Source organism: Morone saxatilis, unplaced genomic scaffold, assembly GCF_004916995.1.
Source record: "Morone saxatilis isolate NCDOM2014 unplaced genomic scaffold, NCSU_SB_2.0 Contig3, whole genome shotgun sequence".
NCBI lineage: Eukaryota > Metazoa > Chordata > Actinopteri > Moronidae > Morone > Morone saxatilis.
This window is the reverse complement of record NW_023339873.1, coordinates 12,021,885-12,047,057: the sequence shown is the minus strand read 5'-3', so window position 1 is coordinate 12,047,057 and position 25,173 is coordinate 12,021,885. Positions and strand designations below refer to the sequence as shown.

Below are 25,173 nucleotides of genomic sequence, written 5' to 3'. Positions count from 1 at the left end.
ATAACTGGCAGATTAATCTGTAATGAAAATAACTGATATTTGGAGCCCTAGTGACATGTTTGGCAAGACATACAGTAGGCAGTTCTGAGAATCAATCACACAGACTAGCACTGAAGTATAAGTGAATCTAAGATCAGGGGACAACCGTAGGCAACAGTGGCAGGCAAAGCCTCTAATTATTAGTTACTCATTTTTTGATTGCAGTGATTTGTTTGAAAATAGTTCTGTGTTTCAGTTGAGGGGTTAACATATTTGGACCTAATGATGTATGGAGGCGAGTTGAGCCAGCCCATCAGAGAGTTTATTCCTGGACACCCAGATCCCGTTTTCAGCTCTAGATAAAAAAAAAAAGTGTCACTGGTCCACTGAGCAGGTTCCTGCACTGCTCTGACATCTGGTGCCCTGTCTGTGCCAGGATGCCCCTGCCGCACTCAGGAGTGTGTTTCTGGCGCTGCACCTGAATCCTCTGTTCATTACACACACCCACACATAAATACACACAAACTACTGCATGCCATACCCCTATAGACACAGTTGCACACATGAGCACAAATTGTGGTAAAATGCACGCAACTGAAACAAGGGCGCATACGAACACTATTTGCCACAACAAGCATTTGCGAATGAACACATGCACGCACGCACCTTAGATCACACATAAAACTGGTACACATGCAACACACACACACACCTCGCTCTCACACCAGTGCAAGAACATATGTCACCCCCAACTCCTCTGAGAATCAGTGTAATTAATCAGGCTCTGAGATGCAGGCTGTGTTCAACAAACACGCGTATGCACACACACTCACACACACTCACGTTCACACAGCGCAGGAAGCAGAACACAGCAGAGAAGCTGTTGTTAGATAAAATTGTAGTGTTTAGAAGTGCTGCTCATTGCAGTGCTACTGTGTTTGCATTGTATTTGTATGTAGAAAATCTTGATGCACTTTATGCTTTTGTTTTTTAAGTCACAGCTTGCGAAGATCCAACTATTCCCCTCGTCCCTGCATCCCCCCCTGTTTTTTTGGCCTGACCCTACATTCATCCACCAAACAATCCCCCTCTCAGAGACGTGACTAGAGCCAGGCACTTCTCGGACACTTCAAAACTTTTTTTTCACTAATCGCACTCTGAATGAATATGTAGCCAGGCAATTCAGTCTTAATTAGAGAGACTCTTATCCCAAGTATTGAAACATTAAGATGACGCTTTCTCCTCATTCAGGATTACTTTAATTGGCACAATTATTGTAATTTGGTTGCAATTATGTGCCGGGATAAAAGTGCTGTTCCAAAGCTCATGCGGGTGATTCCCTTTATGTGGAATCCTTTAATAAGCTCTTAAATATCTTTCTACAAAAAAAGGCGAGATCCTATTCTTTTCTTATGATGAATACTTTTGAACTTTTCCTGCCCTCTAATGAAAAGTCTTTATTCATCACCACACTGCCTATTGTTCATGTGAATTCCCGTTCCATTCGTGACACTTTCTATCATCTAGATGCACGGCAAATGCTCAAAAATGATTTTTTCCCCCCCCCTCTCTCCGCTCTGAGTGAGCCTATTGTCCCCGTGCTAAATCCCTCCAGGAGGTATTTCAGTGAAAGATGGAGCAAAACTGGTAACGCCATTGCTTATTGCACTACCTTTTGCCAAGAGGCCCGAAGACGTGCGTGAATTTGTAAAGGCTGGTGTGAAGCCACCTATGTCTTAATAGAGTTCTGGCTCCATCACCGATAGGACACCAGCATTGATTCTTCGCACCAGCGTGCTGACAGACCACTGACGAGCAGATAAAGAAGGACAGAGACGACAAAGAAAGTATGGTTGGCGTGAGATAAAAATGGAAAAAGTAGAGGGTTGGTGTTAGATAAGAAAGGGCATAAGAGAGACTGAGAAAGAAAGGAGAGTCCAGTCTCGAGAGGTAAAATGAGGTAAAGGAATCAAAGTGTGTGAATCCTAGAGGATCAGAGCAGATACCAGCAGGATTACTGCTAGACGAGTTTGCCATTGGTGTCTCTCAGGTGTATTCAGAGCCTCGGGTGATGCTGCTGCTCCAAGTGAGATAGTCCAGGTGGTGGACACACACAGATTCATGCACATGTCCCCTGGGTCCCACATGGCTGTTTATACAGTGAAACTGGTCCTCTGCTGATTCCATTTGAGCGTGTGAGTGTGTGTGTGTGTGTGTGTGTGTCGGCCCGGCCTGCATTGTCGTTCCTCCATCCCTCAGGTGTTTGGCGGTGGTGACTCAGTGATGAATCAGCCACAGCCAGCTCCACCACCACTCAACCCCCGCTGAGCTGCTCAAAATGTAAAAAAGAAGGGAAAAAAAAAACCCCATGGCAGGCACGGCCAGCGTGTGCAGGTGACACAGGAGGAGGTGTATGAGTGTGTGTGTGTGCAAGGTGATTTTTTTTTTTTTACTGTATTCGTGCCTGCGTGTTTGTGTGTGGAGGCTACAACGTGAGGACGGAAAGAACGTCATGCAGCATTCTTTGTTAGAAAATCCTTAAAGCTCTTTTCATTTCGGCCTGTAAGCCGAGGTTGAAGGATTAGTCTAATTGGTCTGAAACAAGAGAACTGCTCTGTTCCCTTTTTGTACAAAGCATAAAGAATAATTTCAAATGCAATAAAAGCCTCTACTACACCTCTGACTGCTCTTTAGTCATGGAGTCATCCATCAGTGACGACAAAGTTGGATTACCATTTAAATGTGACACTGAGATGGAAGGAATGGAGTGCGGGGCTGAGAAGCAGACATCTGCCTGATACTCTGCCTGGAATTTCTGTGGTGTAGAGCATTATTGCTGATATCTCTCCGTGCTGGAACTGCTGGAAGGTGGGGGGCTGATTATAAATAGCAGCACAGGATTGCAAGAGGTTCGGCGTTGACCTTTAAGTGGACAACGAGATTTGCCACTCAGCCGCCACAGGAGCCACAGGCACACTTGATAGTTACACACGCATATGTACACACACACACACGCACGCGCGCACACACACACACACATCCGGCCCCTTAACTGACGTTAACATCAAGGCCCTTCAAAAGTCAATGGAGGTCAGGCCCTTCTAGGGTGTGTGATCATGTGTGTGGAAACCACACTGAAATGGCAAAGAACAACTAGGCAAACAAGCCCAAAGAAGGCAAATTGAAGATTGAGCCTTTCCAGCTTCTATTGGGAGTGTCCTTTTTCTTCCACCATCTTTGCCTTTAAAGCAGCTTTAATTTTTGCACTACATAGCTCAAGGTTTTTGTCATCACATTTGTCTGCTCGGGTCATTGTGTAATATTCTTCAGGTTCTAAAGAAAGGTCTTAACAATCAGGAGAGGCTTCACCTCGCTGCTTCTGGCTCAAATTGAAGTCGAGAAGCTTTTGTAAAAATCAGTTTACATGCTCTCTTTGTCTAGCTCTTTCTTTCCCATGCTCATGCGCTGATTGACATTCTCCTGTCTGTCTCTCATCTTATTTCCGATGCACACATCCCACTCTGTGAAGTTAACCGGAGGATTACTGGTTCAGCCTCAGAATCCCAAGCTTTATTTGTCACATTCATCACTCATTCTATTGATTTTAGCCCCATAACAGACTTATTCCAGATGTATTATCCACTGCAGAAGAGCACATTTGTCTTCACTTTAGCAGTCCACCCCACTTAATTCGGCATCATACGGCCTATCACTTGGCCATTACAGCTATCAAACAACCACATGCGCTGATATGAACTCCGTGGTGCAATTAGTGTCACAATGAACGAACTCTGCCATGGCCTTAGGACGCTCCAAACTCTCCTCTGGAGCATAAATCACCAAGCTGAGGTTTAGTGTTTTACTATTTGTCAAGAATGAGGCCTTAGTTACACTGAGTGGAGGGTTCAGTTAAGGTTTTTGGGGTCTGGAACAAGGAGGCTCCGTTTCGGCGCTACACATGAGTTTAATCAACATTTCAGGGAACCACTGAAAGTCCTGAGCCCGTCTCAAAGGGAGGCCGCTCGCTCCGAAGCAACTCGGTTTTTATCAGCCTGGTGTGTTTCCCATTAGCCTGCTTGTCTCTGTGGTTTGGTTTGGGATGCACAGGTCCAGCTTAGTACAAGAGAGTTTCAATTATTGGACTTAACGTTGCCACGAATGTATATGGAAAGCAGACGCTGCCACAAGTTGTCAGTTGGCACTGCCAAGACAAGGAAGCAGGAAAGAGAGAAAGTCAAAGACAGAGAGGAGAGCAGAGACGGAGGGTGTCCACATTACTTGAAGCATTTGATTCAAATCAAGGAAATAAGTCGGGATTTTAAGGAGACAAAGAACATGGCGTCATCTAAAGTGAAAACATGTTTTTGCTCTCCCCCTCTGCCTTTGGGGTGGTGGAGGCTTTGGCAGCTTCCACTGTAACAATAACCTCTCTCAGCATTGATGCTGCGTGTCCACGCGCCAGCTTGCTGCTCTGTCCGCCTGTCCACTGTTTTCCCAGAGAGGGCCTCGCTGGGTTCATCCACACGCTTGGCAGACGCTGTGCCAGCGACTCCAACATGACTCTGACCAGGAGAGGAATGTGCCGGACCCGGGCCTGGTTAACTTCTTCACCCACACACTGTTATACTGGTCACACAGTGTCTGACATTGAAACTCTTGAGCTTCTCAAACACAATGTGCACAGGCGTTTGTCTGTTCTGCAGGCATCTCTCTCTGTCTTTGGGCCCCTTTATGGAAATGTCTGGCAGCAAGACCACCTCTTTGTGGCGTGCATGCGCATGTCATCTGTAAGCACAGAGGGCAAGCTGTAAAGCAAAGTCAAGTGGCACATTCATACTTTCAGTGCCCAAAAGCGGACGGAAGGGATAGAGAGATGAATTCTGCTCATTCCCGTCAGCTGCAGCGTGTGGGAGGTTGAGAGGAGAAGAAAGGCTATGCTCCAGTCAGCTTTGGGACCTATTAGCATTTGGATAAGCTCAGAAAGCTCCCAGTGGCCACGCCACACAGAGAGTGGTTGGGCCTAAGCGCCTGTACTGCTGCAGCTATAAGCTGGGCCTGTCAATGGAGCCATTGTGCAGGAACGGCTGCCGGGATGCCTGACGGCCTTTATCTCACTCGTACTCGGTCTGTTTGAAAGTAGCACGCCGGTTTCCTTGGCACTCCAACCCGAGCATCCATCTTGTCATTTGGCAACTGATTGCCGATAAGAATGGCTTTGTTCATTTTGTCTGTCTCATCTGTTCACTGTGAGGATGACTAAGTCTGAAGAGATTTGTGTCAATTGCTTAATGCCAAGGCCAACAACTCATCATTAGTTAACTGCAAAGGATGTCATTTGAAGTGGTTAAACGTCATTGACAAGCTGCTGTTGTCATTTAATGGGTACTGTTTGTTCTGTAACACCATGCAGTTCAGCATGTTGGCCAGAATCACTCTGATGGATTATCAGCTGTCAGTTAATCATTTTTTCAGTAATTCTGTTTCTTCCTTCCTTTTTTCTATAATTGTACTTATCAACCATCCACAGATTGGTGCCATCTGATCTTCACCAATGATCTTACAAGGCCAGTGATGAAGTGTGAGCTCCACTTTGTGTCTGGCCAGCCGCTCCTCCAGACAGGTCTGAGCAATCAGCTGGGAACGTCAGGAATGGACCTCTGACTCTCTCTTTTTTCTTTCCATCTGTCTGGGTGTATCTCAGTGATGGATGTCCTTTATTTGCTCTTCTCACCAGCTCCTGGTTGTCTTTGGAAGATGCAGCTGTTTGTGCTACCGCGTTTGCAGTGTACGACAGCAGGCCAGAGCAAACACGCGGCTCAGCAAAATATGTTGTAGCTAGCTTTTTGAAGGCCATTGTTGTGCTTCAAGGAATTATTTGTGTGTAGCACTTGTCTTGGTTTTCCAAAGGCTGTGATAATAAAGTGAGTCCTTGCAATTACTAGCAGTTATATTATGAACTGTGTAACTCTTCGGCTGTTATAAATGTATGATAGAAAGTATTGTAAGCCCAAAGTCTTGAGTTGAGAGTTGAGTTTCATTATTACAGTCCGTTCTCAATTTCGATTTTCCACAGTACGACCAAAGTGTGTGTACACACCATTGAGTTATGTTAGCTGGTCCTATAAAAAGACTCAAGATTCCTTAGAAAGTCTTTGGAGGGTGTTCTCTATATAGACAAAGGAAATGCCCTGTGTGAGTGTGAGTGTGTGCTGTGTGCTGTGTGTGTGTGTGTGTGCGTGTGTGTGAGTCACTGGCTCCTGTTGGTCTGTGTCTGCAGACCCACAAATAAACAGCAGTAAGCCAGCTGGAAATGGGGAAAGGCACAGGCTTCTCTCAGTCTGTGTACGGGTTAATACAGTTCATGGGAAAAGGAACCAAACACCCACACTTCATACTGTACATGTACTTGCACATGCGCACAAACACACACACGCACTCCACCCTTCATCTGTGCCTTTGAATTTCCCCATCCTCACTGTCCAGGTGTACGTGGTGGACATTACGGAGTTGTTTTTGTCGATGTTGTTTGAATCAGCACCGGTGCCGCCCACTGGTGCTGTGTGTGTGTGTGTGTGTGTGTGTGCAGGTAACATCTGTGCCTTCATAGTCCCACTCATCCTCCCTAGCAGAGGTCACATGAGCGGGGGGGTTCATCTGTGTGCCAGCATGGAGCTTCCTTGACCTTTTGGGTCTTGTTAAAGGTTCTAATGGAAGGAACACTGAGAGGGCTTTGTCCACTGTAGCCCAGCTGTGCCTCTGTGTCCTCCCCGCTCACAGCCTATTCTCTCTCCTCACAGTTTATGTGTGTCTGTGCTGGCGGTCGGGTGGGGACAGTGGGGTTGGGGTGACCCACCTGGACTGCTCTGCTGAGCAGTGAATATCTGCAGGAGGATCAAACAGGATTTGGACGATGTGTACGAATGGAACACAGATGCAAAAATATAGATTTAGTCTGGATAATTTAGGTTGCAAATTGCAACCGAAATTGGTTTTGGTGCATGAGCAAAATCCAGCTTACTTCCATTCCTGTATGCCCTGTAACAGCAGATGTGTCCATCACCAACCATCTGTCCTGTCAAAATGTCCTTGAACAGAAGACTGGACCCCTACCTGTTCACTCACTGTAAGCAGTCTGGACAGGAATCCAGCTAAAAGCTTAAAATGGAAATTATGTAACTCCTAACAGCTTCTAAGGGCTTGTTTCTGCTCACCCATCACTGATATATGAGGACCTCACTGAATTGAGCTGATGGGTGGGATATTTTGTCCAGTTCGTTAACTAGATTAGGTTACCTGATAGCTGATTTGGATTATTAGCTAACAGTGTGCTGTGTTGAACCCTTGCCAGATACTGACCTCACCCTGACTTAGCTAGCTGTGCTGCAGCAATGGTACTAATCATCCAATCAAGTCACAGAAAGGCCAGCCTGTGTTCACTCGCAAAAAAACAGATCAGGCCCAGGGAAAAACCCCAACTCATCAGCCCATGCTCTCTGCATAGCATACCAGTAGACAGACTGGGTGATGCATGGGGAGGAGGGTGAGTCGGGGTTGAACTGGAAGGAGAGAAGGTTAAGCAGGATGTAGGGAGAGAAAAGCATCCACTGAGAAAATGATGAAGGGTTCAGATGAGAAATGGAGGCAGAGATGAGAAAAATGTACGCTCCCCGCTGGAGTCTCCTCATTCATCTGATAAGAGCGGCACATTCTGGTGATGAATGGCCGGTGTCATAAGTCACTCTGAGTTTCATATTTTCATGTCTGAATGATGGGATTAACGAGATGTACTGATTGCTCTGGGTTGTTGGTGTTTGCTTTTCTTGTAGCCTCGGCCACATGTTACACTGTCCTTGATTAAACTGATATCTTTTTTAACCTTGTGCAGCTGAAATTGGATTTCCCACTTCATAACACTTCAGTATTCATGCTCAGTATTCATGATTTCAGAGATGCTGTTTCCACTTCTAAACTACTGGTTAAAGCTTGAGTTTATATTACATGGTGGCAGAGTTTGTGACATTTTTTTAAAAGTGATTTTAACCTGAACACTGTGTTGTTTTAATTTGACATTCTTAATATAATACAATATTGGTTTTTTTTTAAGTATGGAGAGAAAAGATACATCACACAGTAATGGAGCAATCTTCAAAAATGTTTTTTGCTTAGGGTCTTTGATTAAAAAAAACATCATCTTAACTGGTGCATCGCATCATGACGTGCTTCCGTCTGCTGCTTGCTAAATTACCCTGATTGTCATCTTCTCAGGTTTCCTCCTCTGCTGAGAAAAGATAACATCCCTCACTCTATCTGTCCTCAAACATCCCCCCTTTCACTATCTTGCCTTCTCTAAATCCAGTTATCTCTCTGCTCTCATGATGATGATGACCGTTGCATATCTCTTCAATCTTAACAGTACTGCTTGCTATTTCCTCTTTTCTTTTTTCGTCAGAATGTGATGTTTTTTGTTTTCTTCTTTTCGAACGAGCAGTCAGAATTTAGTGCAAACTGACTTGTTGACATATTTGTGTCATATGCCAATAAGACTGCGCAACTTATTGCATCGTCTTTCATGAGCACTTGGTTTCCACGCAAAGAGTTGTAAAATTCAGTCGTATGTTACATTTTTTGACAGATAGTTTTGTTGTCATTTTTTAAACTAATTAACATTTTGAGTGGATCTAGCAGAATTATCACAACATTTAAGTCCTGCTAAAACCTGCTTCTCTTTTTCTTTTTCCTCTGAAGAATCTCCAAGAACATCCCCACCACTAAGGATGTGGAACCACTGCTGGAGATCGATGGAGATGTCCGTAGCTTTGAGGTCTTCTTGTCTTCCAGGACCCCCGTCCTCACTGCCAGAGATGTGGAGATGTTCCTGCCCTGCACCGTCAACCTGGACCCCAAACTCAGGGAGATCATAGCAGGTTCATACACATACGGTTATACACAAATTAAAGGAAAAAAACAGCATGAAATGTCTTAGTAAGGTGTTGGTGCACCATGAGCTGCCAGAACAGCTTCAGTGCACCTTGGCATAGATTCTACTGGACTCTGGGGCTCTGCTGCAGGGATTAACATTCTCCTTCCAAAAGATATTCCCTCATTTGGTGCTATGATGATCGTGTTGGAAAGTGCAGTCTAACACGTCAACATATCCCGTAGGTGTTTTATTGCGTTGAGATTTGCAGTCTGGTTTATGTTTGACCCTAGAAACAGCAGTTTGGAAAAATCTCAACACAAGGTCACACTCTGTCAGCAACTGGACTCAATTGTGGTTTAGTTGTTATCACGTGACAGCTAAAAACAACAACTAAACCATCTTCACATCAACAAGATGTAGTTTAAAGCCTCAAGAACAACAAATAAGTTGGATCTTGAGTTAAGACCTTGTGTCACATCATTTTTTTACTCATTACACCAATGAGTGACCCATCCTCAGTATAGAAGTATCTATACAGTATAATGTAGTTCTAGCCATTTTTATTTAGATTTACTGTAACTTTGTTCATTCATCCTTACAGAGTAGTCAGTGACATGCTTAACCAAACTGACTATTACAGCATGGGGCCAAAAACTAAAATCTGATTGGTGTATCTAAAAATCTTTAAGATCCCATGTATTTAAAAAGCTTTACATATTTTATTAACTGGTATCTCAACATAATGTCACTGTCTTTAATCTAAACATACATTCAAGTAAAGGACTAATTTTTTCAAGATGAAATTGTCATCACGATACGGCATGTGTTCACATACATGAGTGACAGAGAAAGAGGTTAATTGTACAGTTTTGTCTAAAGTACATAAAAGGATTTGGTATACAATAGTGTGGAGAAACCGAGAACTGTCCTCTATGTGATGTGTTGAATTCATTGCCAGCTCATTTGGCAGTGACATTACTCATAACATTGCAGCAGGGTCTGCTCTAAAATCGCCCACTGCAGGGGCTCTCAGAAACCCACAGCTTGCTTCTCATTTCCAAACAATCAAATGTCGAGCAGGTTTCCACTACAGCACTGTGGGATCAGGACAATATTTTCACTCACTGTCACCAATCTGCCTCCAGTGCTGCACCAAATATCACAGTTCGTAGTTACAGTGACGTAACAGTGCATCAGTATTAAACTGCAAGCCAGAGCGGCGCTGTGCTTTAGCTACCATGCGTCAGCGTCCATTCAGCCCATACAGGAGTGTCAATGACGCCTAGTGTGAAGCTGCTGCATCATAGTGTTATGAGACCACAGGAAACGCACAAAGTCACACACAAAGTCTGTTCCACTGAGCCAAGGTTGAGTCACGGAGGGCGCAGCTGACCAAGCTCTACAAGCAGACGTCCAGTCTGTAAGCACAGGGACCCTGTCCTAAAAGTGTGTAGGTGTGTATATGTATCCACGGAACATGTGTTTATTCGTGTGCGTGTTTGCTTAAAGGTTTGTAGGTGTTTTCACCTCCACACACGCGTTCCCCGGGGAGGGGAAGGTGACCAATACTCCTACCTAGTCATCCCGCTCCCTCCACTCCCTCCGTGGCCAGTCGGTACTTGGTGCCCAGTGTCCTGTGGCCAGCCAGTGGGCAGTGCTGTCAGTGATACCCGCCCATGAGCCTGACTCACATCATAAGGCCCTCATTGTGTTCGCAGGCTGGATTGGGTCTCACTCAGCGTGTCATTCAGCAGCCACTTGTATAACCAGGAGACATTCTGGTGCCTGCTTCTGTTTCTGGTTCTTACTTTCTTGCCAGCCACACAGAGCCACTCTGTTCTGTCTCCGGGCTTATTTAACTTTAATTTGAGAGGTTTTACCAAAGCTCCCTCCTCCGCTGCGACTCGACTCCTCTCGAAGTCAAATTGATTTATGTGAGAACAATTGTGGCAAAGTACTTATGCGACAGTGTCTATGAGTTCACATGGTCTGCTTTGTTTGTTTACACGGGTGAATTTATTTGTCAGGGACAGCGAGTGGCTCCGTGTGCCAGAGTCATCACGTGGCTGGCACGTCATTTGGAAAAGACAGAATATCGGCATGCCTGCTGGTTCTGAGCGAACAGAATAATAGAAATTAAAGCGAGAGTGGAATTCACAGTCGAATTTCGTTGCAATTGTAACATCTGCGTCCGTTTTCTCTCCAGCATTTAGTTTTGGATTAGAAGAACATGTTCAGGAACAGCGCTCTTGTTGTATTCCCTGTAGTGCTCCGAGAATCAAGGAATTTTGCTCTCGTGTATGTCGATTGTTTGATATGTATTTTTCTCTGTGGATTCACAACTGTCTAAACTCTCTTGAGATTACAAAATAGAGCTAAATTATTGATGCGTGGGTGGATCTGAAGGGTCTTTTATAGTCATAGCCAAGACATGATCATCAGCATCGCAGATAAACACTTCCTTCTCCTCTCCCTCTCTGTTCTTTCTTCCCCCGGCTCTCTCCTCTCTTAGATGTGCGTGCGGCCAGGGAGCAGATGCACATGGGAGGAGTGACCTATCCCACGCTGCCCCTGCAAGACGCTGCGCCCCGTCCGCAGTCAGGTTACGGCCAGCACTCTGCCGCCTGCTCCCCTGCGGGCTCCTTCGCTGGACCCCTGCCTCCTCAGCCCCATAGTGCCTACTTCAGTGGGATGACTGGCCCTCAGCACCCCTTCTACAACCGGGTGAGGAATGGGACTTATGTTGAGATCATCAGTCCTCTGCCTACTGCTTAGAGGTGTTAATGTAGAAAAGTGAGAACATCTTGATAAGTTAAAAAGAAACCAAGCGAATGTTGTTCAGTATCTTCACTGCATTATATAAAATGACTAACAGCGACAGAAGGAGCACTTGAAGCCACCTGAGTGACTCTCAGTGATCCTCCACAATCACAAACAACCACACTGTTTTATTAAAAAGCCTCTTCCTGAATGTAGCTCCTTAGTCGACTGCACATTATTGTAGTGTAGCATTGACCCACTTGGCAGTTACACCTGAGTAAATTGTGCAGTTAACGTTACTTAATATGTACCATATGGACATTTTATATAACCGCTTAGCACCGTGTCTTTTACCTGCAGCATTTTTGTTATTGTGTGCCTGACCTCCCTCATATGATTTTCATTTTATTTTTACCTCCTCTGTTCTCCCCTCCCCGTCCTCTTCTCCACATCTTTTACCCTCATAGCCTTATTTCCCCCATCATGTGTATCACCTGCCACGGCATTACTCCCACCATGCCCACTCATCCTCGCGCCCCTACATTAAACCACCCGGTCAACCTAAGGACAACACCAGTGGACTTGTAAGTAAAGAAGCAGTGTTAGATCCACCTAAAGTGTGCCTCCATCTCGCTCAGCCACAGATATACTAGTTGTATTAGTATTTATTTCATGCAACAGCTTTGTTTTTGTGGTTAAAGATATTGAAAGTTGAAACAGTTGGTATAACTCTTATGGCTCTCTCATCAAAAATAAAAAAAATATTTTTGCAGTTTCTCCCATCTGAATTACTCCATGTTTCCTGGCAGTACCAGTTAAGGGAGCTCTTGTTCCATTTTTTATTATTCATTATGTAAACATAATTACAAAGACTCGGCATATAGTGTTGTTATATCACTCAATGTTTAATATGCTATCGAGTCCATTGTGCTGACCTACTGCATTAACATACTGCAAACTGTGACCTCCTTTTCTTTTTTTTAACACTTCCTTTTCTCTCACGTTCCTCTTTCCTCCATCCCTTTGTCTTCTTTTCCTTAGTGTGAGGTCGTATGTTTTACCTTAACATTTTACCTCGTGGTATTTTTAACATCACCCTGTTTTCACTGCAAACCACTGTCCACCAGTTGCTGGTGCTTCTGGCCCAAACCCAGAGTAAAGCAATGAAAGGTTATTCCATAGATTGAGTGGTAATGAACTCAACTTAAATGAGCTTTTCTCTCTATACAATCCATGTCTCCATTCTGTGCCCATATCAGGATGTTATTGCAGAGGACAGCAGAGAAGGCCTCCCCTCCTGTCCCTCTGACCCTACCATGGTAACATGTAGTTACAGCTGTGGAGCGCTACGGATATGCAAATATGCAACTAGTCGGTCATGATCTGCCTGTTGTCCTGATGCTCAAACCGTATTTGTGACTTTTTATATTGCATGTATAAAATGCATGAATATATGTCTAACAGACTTGTTAATTTTGTTGCTGTAGTTACAAAAGGCGAGAGAACAAATATAGACACACGTGCCTGATGTGAAACGCTGACAATAAATACTTTAGCTGCATCCTGCGTGACTTTGACCGCCCGCTTACTATCAAGTCGGGTGTATTTTGTCACCAACGTCAGCATAAGTAAATATAACACCCTGAATGATGATCTCTCTGTTGTTGGCGCACAAGCACTAGTTCCCATTCTCTTATAAATGGACATAAAAGTGTTTTTTATCCACTTGAGGATTGCATGGAGTTGCACTGACAAGAACTGAATCTCTACACCCAGATATTCACACATTTTTAGAGAATATTAGAACAATTTGAAGATAACACTACTCAGGAGATTTCTGCTCCACAAAGCCACTTATCAGGGCACTGCCAGCAAGCATTTAAAGGAGCTGAATGAAAGATTCAAATATAGATTACTGTGTAATGTTCCTTCCCTTCTCTGTCTGTATTTTTGTGTCTTTACGTTTTTGCTTCAATCTTCCTTCCTTTTCTTTAAACCTCTATTGCTGTTTTAAATTTGGACACCCTTTTTTGTTCCTCATATCTTCCCTCGCGCTTTTGTTTCCTTTCCTCCTAAGTATACATTTTCTCAGTTTCATTCCATTCTGGCTTTTCTATGTACATTAGCCCATCTTATCCCTCTGTGGTTCACACTTGATCTCTTTGTGTAGTGTTCATGTGTGCCTGTATTCCTGCAAATCTGTGAATGTGGATGTGTGTGTGCGCTCGCTCATTTGTGTGAGTCTTTTGGATATATAAGCGGGCCTAGCCCAGTGTAATTGCTTAGCTGATATAAGTGAGTATGGATTCCTCGGGCTGCTGGGATTATCATCAGAGCAACTGTTGGGGCTGGCAACACACACACACACACGCTGACAATGAGCCCAGCGCTGGTAGAGCTTATCTCCTTACCAAGACGCTTCCTCCCTCACAGAGCTCTGTTTCCTCTTCCCCATCCTTCTGCCCAGCCCTGAGCTCAGCCCAGCTGTAATTACAGTCTTATCACACACACACACTAGGAGGGTTCGCACAAACACACGCAGACATTTTACGCTTTCGCTCGCGTTCTTAGAATACACGCTTCGCAGTCTGACTCGAGGAGTCGCATTCAAGGCCTTCCCTGAATTGGAACTTCTGCTTTTTCCGTGCGGAGAGAGAGAGACGTCTCATTCTGTTACTGGGTCTTTCTCTTTGTCTCTGTCTCGCCGGATTTACAGATTTTGACTGTAAAAAGCCCGCTGACTCCAGCGAAAACAAAATCTCCTTGTGTAATAATTCTGCTTCCAATAGCCTCTTCGTTTCCAGCCTGACGTGCGGCTGCTGTAAAGGAGCCGTCTCCTCCCCTGCTGCGAGACGGATAAATGTCTGTCTGCTCTGTTGTCAATATCTCTCCCCAGATGATGAGTTCAACATGTGTGCTAGTGTCTTTCTGCTTGTCTGCCTGTCTTTATTTCTGCCTCCTCTCAGCCTTCCTCCCTCCTCTTTTTTTTTTTTCCACAGGTACAGCCCTGGCTTCATAATGTTATAAATGTGTTTATTCTTGTCTGACTGTTTGTCCGTCTGCTTCTTTTTGTCTCTTTATCAAGCATTTAAAGGCGCTGCCTTACAAATTAAAGCAGGTACACCTTTGGTTTAATGGCTACTTTCATCTCCGCATCCAACCTTTGACTCCATCTTCCACATATCTCTACCTCATTTCTAACACACCGGTTCAATACTACCAAGCATGCTGTAGAAAGAGATATTATAGACTTATCACTTAGAAGTAAATGCAAAACACAACTTCACATCTTGTAGGTTCACTAACATAGTTTCATTCTAGAGTAAATCCTCTACCGTGTGGACATGAACAGTGGCTAAAGTCCCCGAGTGCTAGTCTTCATCCTCTTGCCCACCACTACAGGAAGTTGGCACCTACTATTGTGTACTGTATTGTGCGAGCTGCTTGTGTTTTTTGTTTAACAACCACTCGCAGTCCAACTAAGCTCTGCTCTTCTCTCCCTCGGAACCAGAAACAAAGCCGGGGGGCTTAGTCTGAAGCCACGTCTTAATGGTGTTAATAGCCGAGAGAGAGCAGAGATGACGAGGGAGGGAGGGAAGTAGGAGGAAAAGATGGGGGAGAGAGAAACGGAGTGATGGAAAAGGGAGTAGAAGGTCAGCGCAGGAGGCTTAGAGGGAAGGAATGTGAAAGGAAGGAAGGAAGGGAGGGAGGGAAGGAAGGAACAAAAGTGAGGGTACATAAAGACGAGCAGAACCAGAGGGAGAGGGGTGAGTGAAGAAAGGGAGGGGCAGGGTGGATGAGGTTTGTTTAGTTTTTGTGCCAGCGAGTGGCATGTTGGCTGTGTGTGTGTGTGTGTGAGGCCTTAGACAGCATCAGCAGGCCACTGGTATTAGTCACATCAGGCCTCTGAGCTGCTTGGCGGCGGCCGCTTCAGTGTGGCTCGGCTCAACAGCAACTCACAGACACACAGGCTCCATCCCTTAAGTGTTGTGCGCACATTTTACGTACTTGTATATACACGGAGAAAAAGAACAAGAGCAAGGTAACTGTGTATTTGGATAGGTTGGCAGCTTTGTTTACTTTTACACTTACACTGTGTGACTGATAGAGAGAATTACTGTGTGGGATTGTGGTTTTGCACCTCTGTGTGCCTCACAGTAACAAGCCTGCACGTATCTTTGCCAGGAATTGTTGCTCGTTTTGCCCTAATCCATGTGTTAGGAATGATGAGTTGGTCTAACAGAGTGAGCGTTTGCCCTGGTTACCTTAGCTCACAAAAACACTCTGAATAAGTTGTTTATATTCTAATTATATGTGTGTGTAGGCCTCTCCTGCGGTCCTCCTCAGCTCTATGAACACAGAGGCGGTGTGCGAGCGCGTCAAACAGATTGATGGAATCGACCCCAGCATGCTGCCTCAGTACGCCTCCACCATCAAGAAGGTGTGTTTGTCAATTGCGTTCAAACTTTGATCCAGAAACATGATAGACTGAAACATAAGTTCATGCTCTTCACACTTTGTGTAGCTTCTTTTCCTCATGTCACATCCTTCTGCACTGCCTCCCCATTTGATCTACATGTTAATATAGTCAATCAACCAGTGAACAAACCAGTCTCTTCCCTGTCCATTGCAGGCTAATATAAATGGCCGAGTGCTGTCTCAATGCAACCTGGACGAGCTGAAGAAAGAGATGGAGATGAACTTTGGGGACTGGCAGCTCTTCAGGGGAACGGTGAGACTAAATTCCTCTTCTGGAGCGTCTATGCTCGCCTCACAGCATGGTTTCATATTGTTGGCACCTTACGTGTCATATCTAATTTCATAAGTAGGATGAAAGAAGATTTTTGTTTCGTTTTAAAAATCAAAGGAAGGGATCTATCAGTGGTCAAATAATGAAGACGGCAACAACAATGACTTGTCCTTCATTACTTTAGAGTAAAGGCCTGAAATAGATTTACAACAGCATACATTCTCCTCACTCTGTAATACTTTGCAGACGCTCAGTTCTGCCAGGGCCCTCCTGTTGATATATGTCATCTCATGTTTATTCCAAAAAAAGCAAGACAGCATCTCGTAATGCGACATCTTGTGCTGCAGCTGAGATATTGGGACTGAGATTTTATAATCCGTATTACGAGAAGGGCGCTAGTCAGTCAGCCAGGAGTCCAGTCGGCTGAGCCGGGACTGAAATCACTAACACATGTAGCCGGCACCACTTCATCAGATGTCAGTCTGTGCTCCTAATACCAAACCAGAGCCCTGGATTGGTCATGTTTTACAGGAGATCCAATGCAGGGCTCACGTAGGAGCAGCTGGAAAGTGCAGTGGCCTTACAGCTCAGTGCACTAACCGGTGTTGTTGCCAGGACTCAGCTAGCACAGACATCTGGTTCAAGATGGCCGACTGATATCTGCATGAAGGGAGGTTATTGTCGTGGAGGAGTGGACAGCTGAATAGCTCTACTTAAGCAACAGCTCACTCTCACAGCCACATGTTTTGGTTGTTGCTGTCTAAGATATTTGTTTACTACATCACATGCTTTAAAAAAAAACCAAAAACATGTTTACATTTGACTCTGTGTCCTAAAGCAAAAAGTCAAAGGACTTCTGAAATATTGAATTGCGACATCTTTTCCTAGGTGATGGAGCAACGTCATGCTGAAAGCCAGGCTCTGCTTCAGGATGAATCCCGAGCTGCTAGCGAGCAGGGCAGCAGCATGCACCACGGGGAGCCCAGCAGACGCTCTGCGGGGGCCCAGCATGAAGCGGCAGCCTTCAGCCTCAACCTCAGCTTCGAGGAGCTCAGCGGAGCGGGGCTGGAGGAGCCTCCGAGACACAGTAACAACTCACACTGGCCGGTCAGTCTTCCTGTCAGGAGCTTAGTGTAAATATACCACAACAGAAGATACTGAACTGTGTTTGTGCGCACAAATGCGACGAGATAAGTGGTATTTAAGTTGCTGGTGTAAGCGTATGTGTGAGGGTGTAACACGAGCCAATGGTGATCGTAAGGCCGCACACCCCAAACTGTCGCAAGTCTTCTGCAGCTAAGCCAGCGTGTTGGTGACCTCAGTGGTTTCACATTAACGTGGTTTTGAGTGCGAAAAGAGCACAGCAGAGGAAGCTTATGGTGCTCTTGAACATGGCTGAATTATAAATATACCCACATATACACACACATTGCAGTATAGCAAAAGGTGTCAAGAGGCCCCCCTGTTTGTTATTTTCACCTTCCCTATTCCCAATTTGCAAAATCTCTGAGACACGAGCAAACACTCACACGTAGACAGCTGGCTGCGCTGCTATTTTATATGATCTCACTTTGTGATCTTTTTCAAATTCAAATCCTCCGACACTGAAAACACACCACGGCTTTCATAGCCACTCCATCTGCTGTCTTTGCCACTAACTTTTTCACTGTATCCGATTCTCATGTTCTAAATATTTCATTGGTTATTAATGTAATTATAGCATTTTTAAGGGCTGTTGTAACTACCACATTTTTATATTTATTATATGAAGGTGCCAATACAAGTTATCAATGCACAACAGTAACCTCACACAGTCGCTTTTAACATAAATAGTTCCTCAACAAACTCACGTGGATGGATTTTTTTCGTCTTGTCAGGTGGCAAATCACCGCACCTCGAGCATGTCCAGCCTCAACTCTCAGGAATCCTCCAATGACATCTGCAAGCTGACAGACAAGCAGCAGGCTGAGTACCACGATGCCTACAGGGAGTACATCGCTCAGATGGCCCAGCTGGAGATGTCCGGCAGTGGGGGAGAGAGGCCCGTGCAGCCTCACCCCGGACAATTCCTTCAGGCTGCCAGCTCAGAGGACAAAGGGGTGGGTGGACAGTCACAAGTACACTGCTGAACTTTTGTCATCGTATCACTGACAGGATAAATAGTTTTCAAGTCAAATCAGTGTAGAAGCTCCCACTGTCAGATTATAGAAAAATGCCTTGTGGTAACTGCTGTCATTAACTTGTGCAGACAGAGTTCCTGAGCCTGTATGTTATGTCGTTTTTAAACGTTGTATTCCTCTGGCCTGTGCAACGGCAAAAGTCTTATTCTGGGCTGGGAAAGGGGAGATCACTGCTTCTTGCGTTTCTTAATTATTAGCTTATAGTCTTTGTTTCTCTTGGCACGTGAAGGAGAGACAGGAATCCCCTCCTCAGAGGCCCCTCGGCCAGTCGTACAGGATTCTGTATATTTTCATGTTCTTCTCTTCCCTCTCCTCAGGCCAAAGAAGGAGCTGACCAAGACAGCCGCAAGTCCTTCGGCAAGAGAGGCTCCAAGGCTGGTGATGCCACAGACTTCCCCTCCGGGACCGATGCCCAGCCCCTAGACCCCATCAGTGAAGAGGATGAGAAGCTGGACCACAGCACATCCTCCAGGACCCCTGGCACCAGGAAGAAGGGAGCCGGGGCGTTGTACCACAAGCTGCCCAACGATGAAGACTCGGGCCCAGAAGAGGCCGACAACACCACACCTCTCCTCCACAGAGGGGCTGGAGCTCTGTCCGCCGGGCTGCTGACCAAACCTAGCTTCCTCACTGAAATCGCCCTGGATAAGAAGGACTCGTCCGACTCAGGGATGCGCTCCAGCGACAGCTCCTCTAACCGCTCCCTGGAGGAGGATGAAGGAGGCGCCGACGGAGAGGGAGGAACACTGAAGCCCAGCCTGATTGAACTGGAGCTGGAGGGCCTGGTGAAGAAGAGAGGCCTCCTCCCCAGCAGCCTGAGCGGCCTGCAGGACGCAACGGTGGCCCGCATGTCCATCTGCTCCGAGGCGCCGTCCGAGGCCAGCCTCATGGCCAGCAGCCCGGACGAGGGGTGGCCATCCAGCGGGGTCGGCAACCTCAACCGCACCGACAGCAACACGACCCTCAACAACAACACAAACGACACCACCAACAACACGAACGCCAACAACAGCCACCAACAGCCGACTAACATCACAGGCACAGAGTCCACCACCACCTCCTCCTCCGGCATCGACGTCTCGCCAGCTGTCATCATCACCCCCGGCAGCAGCAGCAGCAGCACCGCCAACACCACGGCTGCCACCATCCACAACCAGAACCTGCGAACCATCAGCCTGGGAGACGAGAGGGAGAGCGTCCTCTGAGAAGCTCCTTGTTTTTTTTCTGAAAAGGGTCACGTAGATTTGTGATGTTGGTGACATTGTTAGACTGCTGGTGTTGTGATGTGTTCCAAAGAATTAGAGTAGATTTGTGTTCTGCTGTTACGAAAGTGTTGCTGTGAATCAAGAGAGGTACTTTTTAAAGCTTGAACTAGTTGGTTAGTCAGAATAAAAATCCAAATCTTAAGACACATTCGTAATTTCATGATACCAAAACTGCCTCAGATCGCTTTGAATTTTTTTTTTAAAATGTTACGTGTTTGGATCTTTGTTTTCTTCATCCCCTGAGTGCGGTGCTGTAATAGAGATGGTGTGTGTGCGTAGTGATGACATGTTACATGTAGGACATCATATGTTACAAAGAAAAAAAGTGCTTTTCAGACAATGTAGCCACAACTGAAAAAGCTCAGTGTTTCCGAGTGTCTGTGAAGTGTTTTTGTGCGGTGCCGTTATGTAGAACATTTCAAATAGATGGAGATGTAGACTGTGGTGCAGTGTGTTGTTGGCCGTTTCTGTGATAGAAGAAGTGCATGTACTAGTCTCCAAAGTGGTGACCATCCTTTTCCAAAGTTCCCAGTGAAATTAGTGTTTTGTGAATCAATAAACATTTTGCTATGTGGACCCTTAAAATGAGTGTGGCGTCAATTTTCTTGCTCGAAGACCGGCTGTTTATGGAGCGAAGCCTCAGTGGACTTGGATTTAGCTTGTAAATAAACCAGAATATTTAAACTAAGTCTGCTCTACAGCAATTTAATATTTTATCCAATGTAGTTTAGGGTGGGGGGAGTGACAGGAAAGGGGAGGGCGTCATTGACAGGACTTATATTCTCCGATAGATGGCGCACTCTCCATGCAAACGCGCTGCAGGCTGCTGTCAGGGACACTGTCACTATTAGAAACTACTGAGGGGCAACAACTTCAGCTCAGTGGCACTCTTCATAGATTTTTATGTTTTGTATCAGGTAAATAATTAGTTTATGTTATACACACAGAGAGCCCATAAAGTGGCCCTTGGGGTAAAATCAAATACTGGTGGTGTAAGTTGGAGTGAAAATATTTGAGGGTCCTGCTGTACTGTAGGGAGATGATTGACAGTTGGGTTTTCACTACAGGGTACCAATAGCTCAAATGATCCGCCCCTGCCGTTCTTACCACAGGCATCTACCTCCCAGACCAGCTTCACGGTACAGTACGCATAGCCTAATAATAATTCTGAGCATTTACAAGCAGCTCATTTAGAGTTGAATTATCCAAGCAGCACATTCCACCATCACCTGCTCCACCTGGTCATTTTTTGGCACCAAACAGCAAAGTTTACTGTCTCCAGGTGCTCTCACCGCTTTATTTCATCTGGCTGATAAAGTCAAACATTGGACACCAGTGTTATTTGGTCTGTCACATGACATGAGGTCACCTTTTTCCTTTTTTTTTGTGGTGTATTAGGCAAACTTTAACAAACATATTACTTTTGGACTCAGTAACGCATCACCGGCCCAGTTTCACCGGAAGTTACATTTCCATAATTGCCTACTTTTTGGGATGAAACAACAGCCCCACAGCCCGCTGCGTTCAGGGCTCAGGCTGTCACGCTAAACCGGTTAATCCCATTTACTTTACATAGCATGGGAGAAAGTAAAAGTGCAGCCAGTGCGCCCCAAATAAGCTTTTTATGCAACTGTGTGCCTCCAGGTCGTGTTTGCCTCGAGTGGGAGGTAGAAGGGGGGGAGAAGTGTTGACGCTGTGTTTTAGACTATTATAGGTCATAGGGCAGGTCTGATAAGGACACTTTGTTGTGGGATTTGTTTTTGAAGTGCGTTGGATGTTCAGTGTACATACAGCGGAGTCAAATCCATACACTCTGTGGAAAGTCAGCAGTGCGCACAGCTGGGGGAAACTGGGTTTACGCGCTGGTTTGAGGTCTTCTGAACCACTGACACTGAATGCCCCCCCAGCCCAAAATGAAACATGTTCAAGTAGCGTTTTTGATTTATTTTTGTATAAAAAAGGTACAATTTACATTACTTTTATAAAAAGTTTCAGCATAATTAAGTACAACATTACACTTTTGCAGAAGTTTCAAATTCCTGCAACTATACAAGATAAACTCCCGGTAGAGAGTTCACACGGTTTCATTCTTTCATTTTTTTTTTCTTAAACAACGTCCAGTCCTTCATGTGCCAACAATTCTGACAAGACAAGACTAAACTTTTTACAGTAACTAACCAAGTTGGCTTTTCTATTCACGTTCCCACCTCCGCAAAAAAAGCGAAGACTTCAACAAGGAGAGGGACAGGGGTGAAGGGGGGAAATAATCCTTGTGACAATAATCTCGTTTTCCCTCCCACTGCAGGGAATATAACGCGCCTTCCATTTTCCAGAAAGGACCCACAAATAAAAATTAAAAAAAAAAAAAAATGTCTTAAGTTAAATAATAATGAAGTGTCCAAACAGAAAACACATCACATAAGATTGTCCCATAATAAGCAAAAGTCTCTTGATTTCAGCGTCAGAAGAAAAAAGAAAAAAAATCCAGGCCTGGAGGACAGAGGTGGTGGAGGGTGGTGGGGGGGTGGTTGAGGGGAAAGTCCTGCTCCCCAGGTCCTGCGTGTTTTTTTTTTTGCGTCTTGACCAAACACCTGCAAAAGATTGAGAAAGAGAGGCGTGTTTAGAAAATGCAAACAGGGCAGAGATCCGGACAGACTGGCGCCAGGGAGGAAGCCGCAGTTTTTAACATTTAACCAAACACTCCCAATACTAAGCAAACCCTGCGCTCCAGATGTACACACAGAGGGAGAGAGAGAGAGAGAGAAGGGGGGGACTCGCGCACACACACACACTTTTCGCACAACTTCAGCCTACAATCTGGGGAAGAATCAGCGTAATTGCCGCTCAGCTGGCGCCTACCCACTTCTTGTACCAATTATGTGCAGACATCGTAGTAGCAGTAATCCAAACAGCCATTATTTTCCTGTTGCAGATGCTCTTCATTATAGACACAAGAGGGTATAATACAACCCTGACGACTGCTACTTATGTACAGTAACCCAAGCAGCCCTGGAGCGAGTCTCTTCCATTTTAACTCCAAGTACAAAAAAAAAAAAAAAAAAGCGAAATGTCTTTGGACACATGCAGATGAGTCACGGAATGATTCGATCAACCTGGGTCACCTTACTGACACACAGAAGTCCTGGAGGAGCGCATGATGTTGATCTTTCTGTGTGGAGGTGCAGCTACATGTCTGCTTTTTTTAGATTTGTATCTTTCATTTTTAAAAAGGGCTGAAACAACAAATCATTTTGTGGTGACACATTTTTGGATTCAAGTCCTAACTGACGCCCCATGTGTTGCAGCGCATTCTCATGCAAAAAAAAAAACAAACAAAAAAAACATATTGGGACCATTACAGCAACGTGAGACGACAACCACATTAGCAGGGAAACAAATGGGATTGGTAAATGGTAATTCTAGCCCATTCTGCTCCAGCAGACTGGGAGACAGGCTGTAGCGGAGCCTAAAAGCCCTGGACAGAATGCAGCAGCAGACATGAGGACAGCCTACTTACCGCTTTAACGATGCAGAGTCCGGCTGTCATCTGTCATCAGCTCTGATGGCAACTCCGGGGACTGAAAACAAACAAACAAACAGACCAAATGTTAATTCTTTATACGCAGCATCCCGATTGATGGGGGTCGGGCGTTTGCAACACTGTTATGTAGGTCGAATCTCTTCCTCATCTCATTCTGTACAAAAGAGGGGGAAGAAAAAAAAAAAATACATGCCATTTTCTTTTCCAACAAGCCATTTTGTGCGAGTTACGCATAGGCTACAAAGGCGCACTGGCTATGCGCACACATACAAAAAAAAAAAAACCCCACTACATATCTCCCTAACACCAGGCTGTCGTTTCCCCCAATCAGGATGCGTGTTTAGCTACAATGTAATTACCTGTAATGACAAGATGCTGATATCTGTGTTGAGGGTGGTCAGAGGGGTCCTGGACGGAGCCTGCCCCGGCCGCGCAGGGTGATGCAGGCTGGTTAGTGCGACACTGGAGTCCAGCGCAATTTGCAAGTCCAGGATGTAGTCTATGACATGCTGCAGGATTTCCATCTTGCTGACGTTCTTGTTCTGGGGGATGCTGGGCACCAGCTCCTTCAGCTTGGAGTAGCAGTCGTTCATGTTGTACAGCAGGCTGAGCGGGTCGTCCACCGGGGTCTTGCTCCGAGAGATTCCCAAGGAGTGCTCTGATAAAGTCGCGTTGGTTTTCCGGAAGGACCGCACGGGACTTATTGCTTTCATGTTGTCAGTGTTTGAGTGAGGCGAGAGGGTTTGTGCGTGTCGGTATCTTCGCTTCTTTTTTAAGTCCTGTTTTTGCCAGACGATCAGCGATCAGACTGGATTACCGAGCTGTCAGTGTGCTTTATATAGGCAGCAGGCTGGGCATGCGACACGGGCGGGTCCAACGCGCCGATTGGTCGACGACGAGGTGTCACTCAACGCCTTTTAGCTCTCCTATTGGCTCCCCCTGCTCAAACCCCTCCCCTCCTCCGCCGCGTTACCAGTGGCAACGCATGTTGGAGGCGGAACCCGGAGGGTGCTTCAGCAGCTCCGGTGGGCAATTTGGAAAATTAAGCCCTTACCTGTTTCTGATCAAGAAAATTAATGATTCGCATGGCTGTCAATTGACTATGGCAAAGTGTGAGCACGCGCCAATAGCTCTGCCCGCGCGAGCTGGATGTGATTGTGTAGTTTTGTTCAGTGGAGATGAGACAGACATTGCGTTTAAAAATGTGCTCCAGTCAGAATATAAATCCATTTGTGCATGGGTGAGAGTTTCCATGTGTGTTTTCTTACAGACAGAACAAGCCCGTATTGTCAGCCGTCAGTATTTGTTCTGCTCGCAGCGGTGCGTTTAGTTTGTGGCTGTGGAGGTGTGGAGGTGTGCAGCAGCGGGGGCATCAGGCGCGCCTGATGATTCCTAATTCAGTCCAGCCCGGACCGGTGTGAAGGCAAGTTCTCCCGACACATGATAAACAAACTGAGAGAGAAATGTTTGAGAGGCAAACCCGAATCAGCTTCAGCAGGGGAAAAAAAAAATGGTCAGAGCAGTTATAAGACAAATATATATATGTTTTAGTGTTTTTTTTTTTTTACGCATGAGAAAACAAAGCTGTTTGATCTATGTGTCCGAAATAAATGAGTCAGTAATTTGACGCACTTTATGATCGTGTATTCACCGCTAACAGAGCATTAAGTTTGATCCATCAACATTTTAGAGATGGTGCGACAGTGGAGATCAGAAAATAAATGATTAACTTTTGAGTGGAGGGGCGACTTTAATGCATTGTTTCTCACAGTTCACCC

At 45.4% G+C, this 25,173-nt stretch overlaps 2 protein-coding genes across 3 annotated transcripts in view; one reads left to right on the top strand and one right to left on the bottom strand.

The window, feature by feature from the left end:
• The window catches only part of LOC118337523 (kinase D-interacting substrate of 220 kDa B-like), a 43,423-nt gene extending 22,984 nt beyond the window's left edge, over window positions 1–20,439 (top strand). Inside the window, exons 24-32 of one of the 2 annotated variants that reach the window (XM_035674604.1) lie at window positions 8,725–8,903; window positions 11,412–11,623; window positions 12,127–12,243; window positions 12,919–12,978; window positions 15,984–16,100; window positions 16,293–16,391; window positions 17,298–17,516; window positions 18,287–18,508; window positions 18,907–20,439. In XM_035674604.1, the coding sequence (XP_035530497.1) occupies window positions 8,725–8,903; window positions 11,412–11,623; window positions 12,127–12,243; window positions 12,919–12,978; window positions 15,984–16,100; window positions 16,293–16,391; window positions 17,298–17,516; window positions 18,287–18,508; window positions 18,907–19,794 (2,113 nt within the window). In that variant the 3' untranslated portion in view covers window positions 19,795–20,439. The remainder of the gene's footprint in view (window positions 1–8,724; window positions 8,904–11,411; window positions 11,624–12,126; window positions 12,244–12,918; window positions 12,979–15,983; window positions 16,101–16,292; window positions 16,392–17,297; window positions 17,517–18,286; window positions 18,509–18,906) is intronic. The other variant, XM_035674605.1, reaches the window with a different exon arrangement.
• A 1,344-nt stretch (window positions 20,440–21,783) lies between these two features.
• Window positions 21,784–24,222, bottom strand: LOC118337630 (DNA-binding protein inhibitor ID-2-like). The gene is made up of 3 exons (XM_035674745.1): window positions 23,755–24,222; window positions 23,372–23,432; window positions 21,784–22,445 (listed from the first exon to the last, which is right to left on the bottom strand). Exons 1-2 carry the CDS (start codon window positions 24,106–24,108, stop codon window positions 23,376–23,378), a joined length of 411 nt encoding a protein of 136 aa, XP_035530638.1. The 5' UTR covers window positions 24,109–24,222; the 3' UTR covers window positions 21,784–22,445; window positions 23,372–23,375.
• Between the last annotated feature and the right edge of the window lie 951 nt (window positions 24,223–25,173).

Excerpts from the sequence above, each read along its gene's own strand:
- LOC118337630 (XM_035674745.1), bottom strand. The coding sequence starts at position 24,108 with ATGAAAGCAATAAGTCCCGTGCGGTCCTTCCGGAAAACCAACGCGACT. Across the intron at positions 23,433-23,754 it reads TCAGCATCTTGTCATTACAG|TCCCCGGAGTTGCCATCAGA; the intron begins GTAATTACATTG and ends GTTTGTTTTCAG.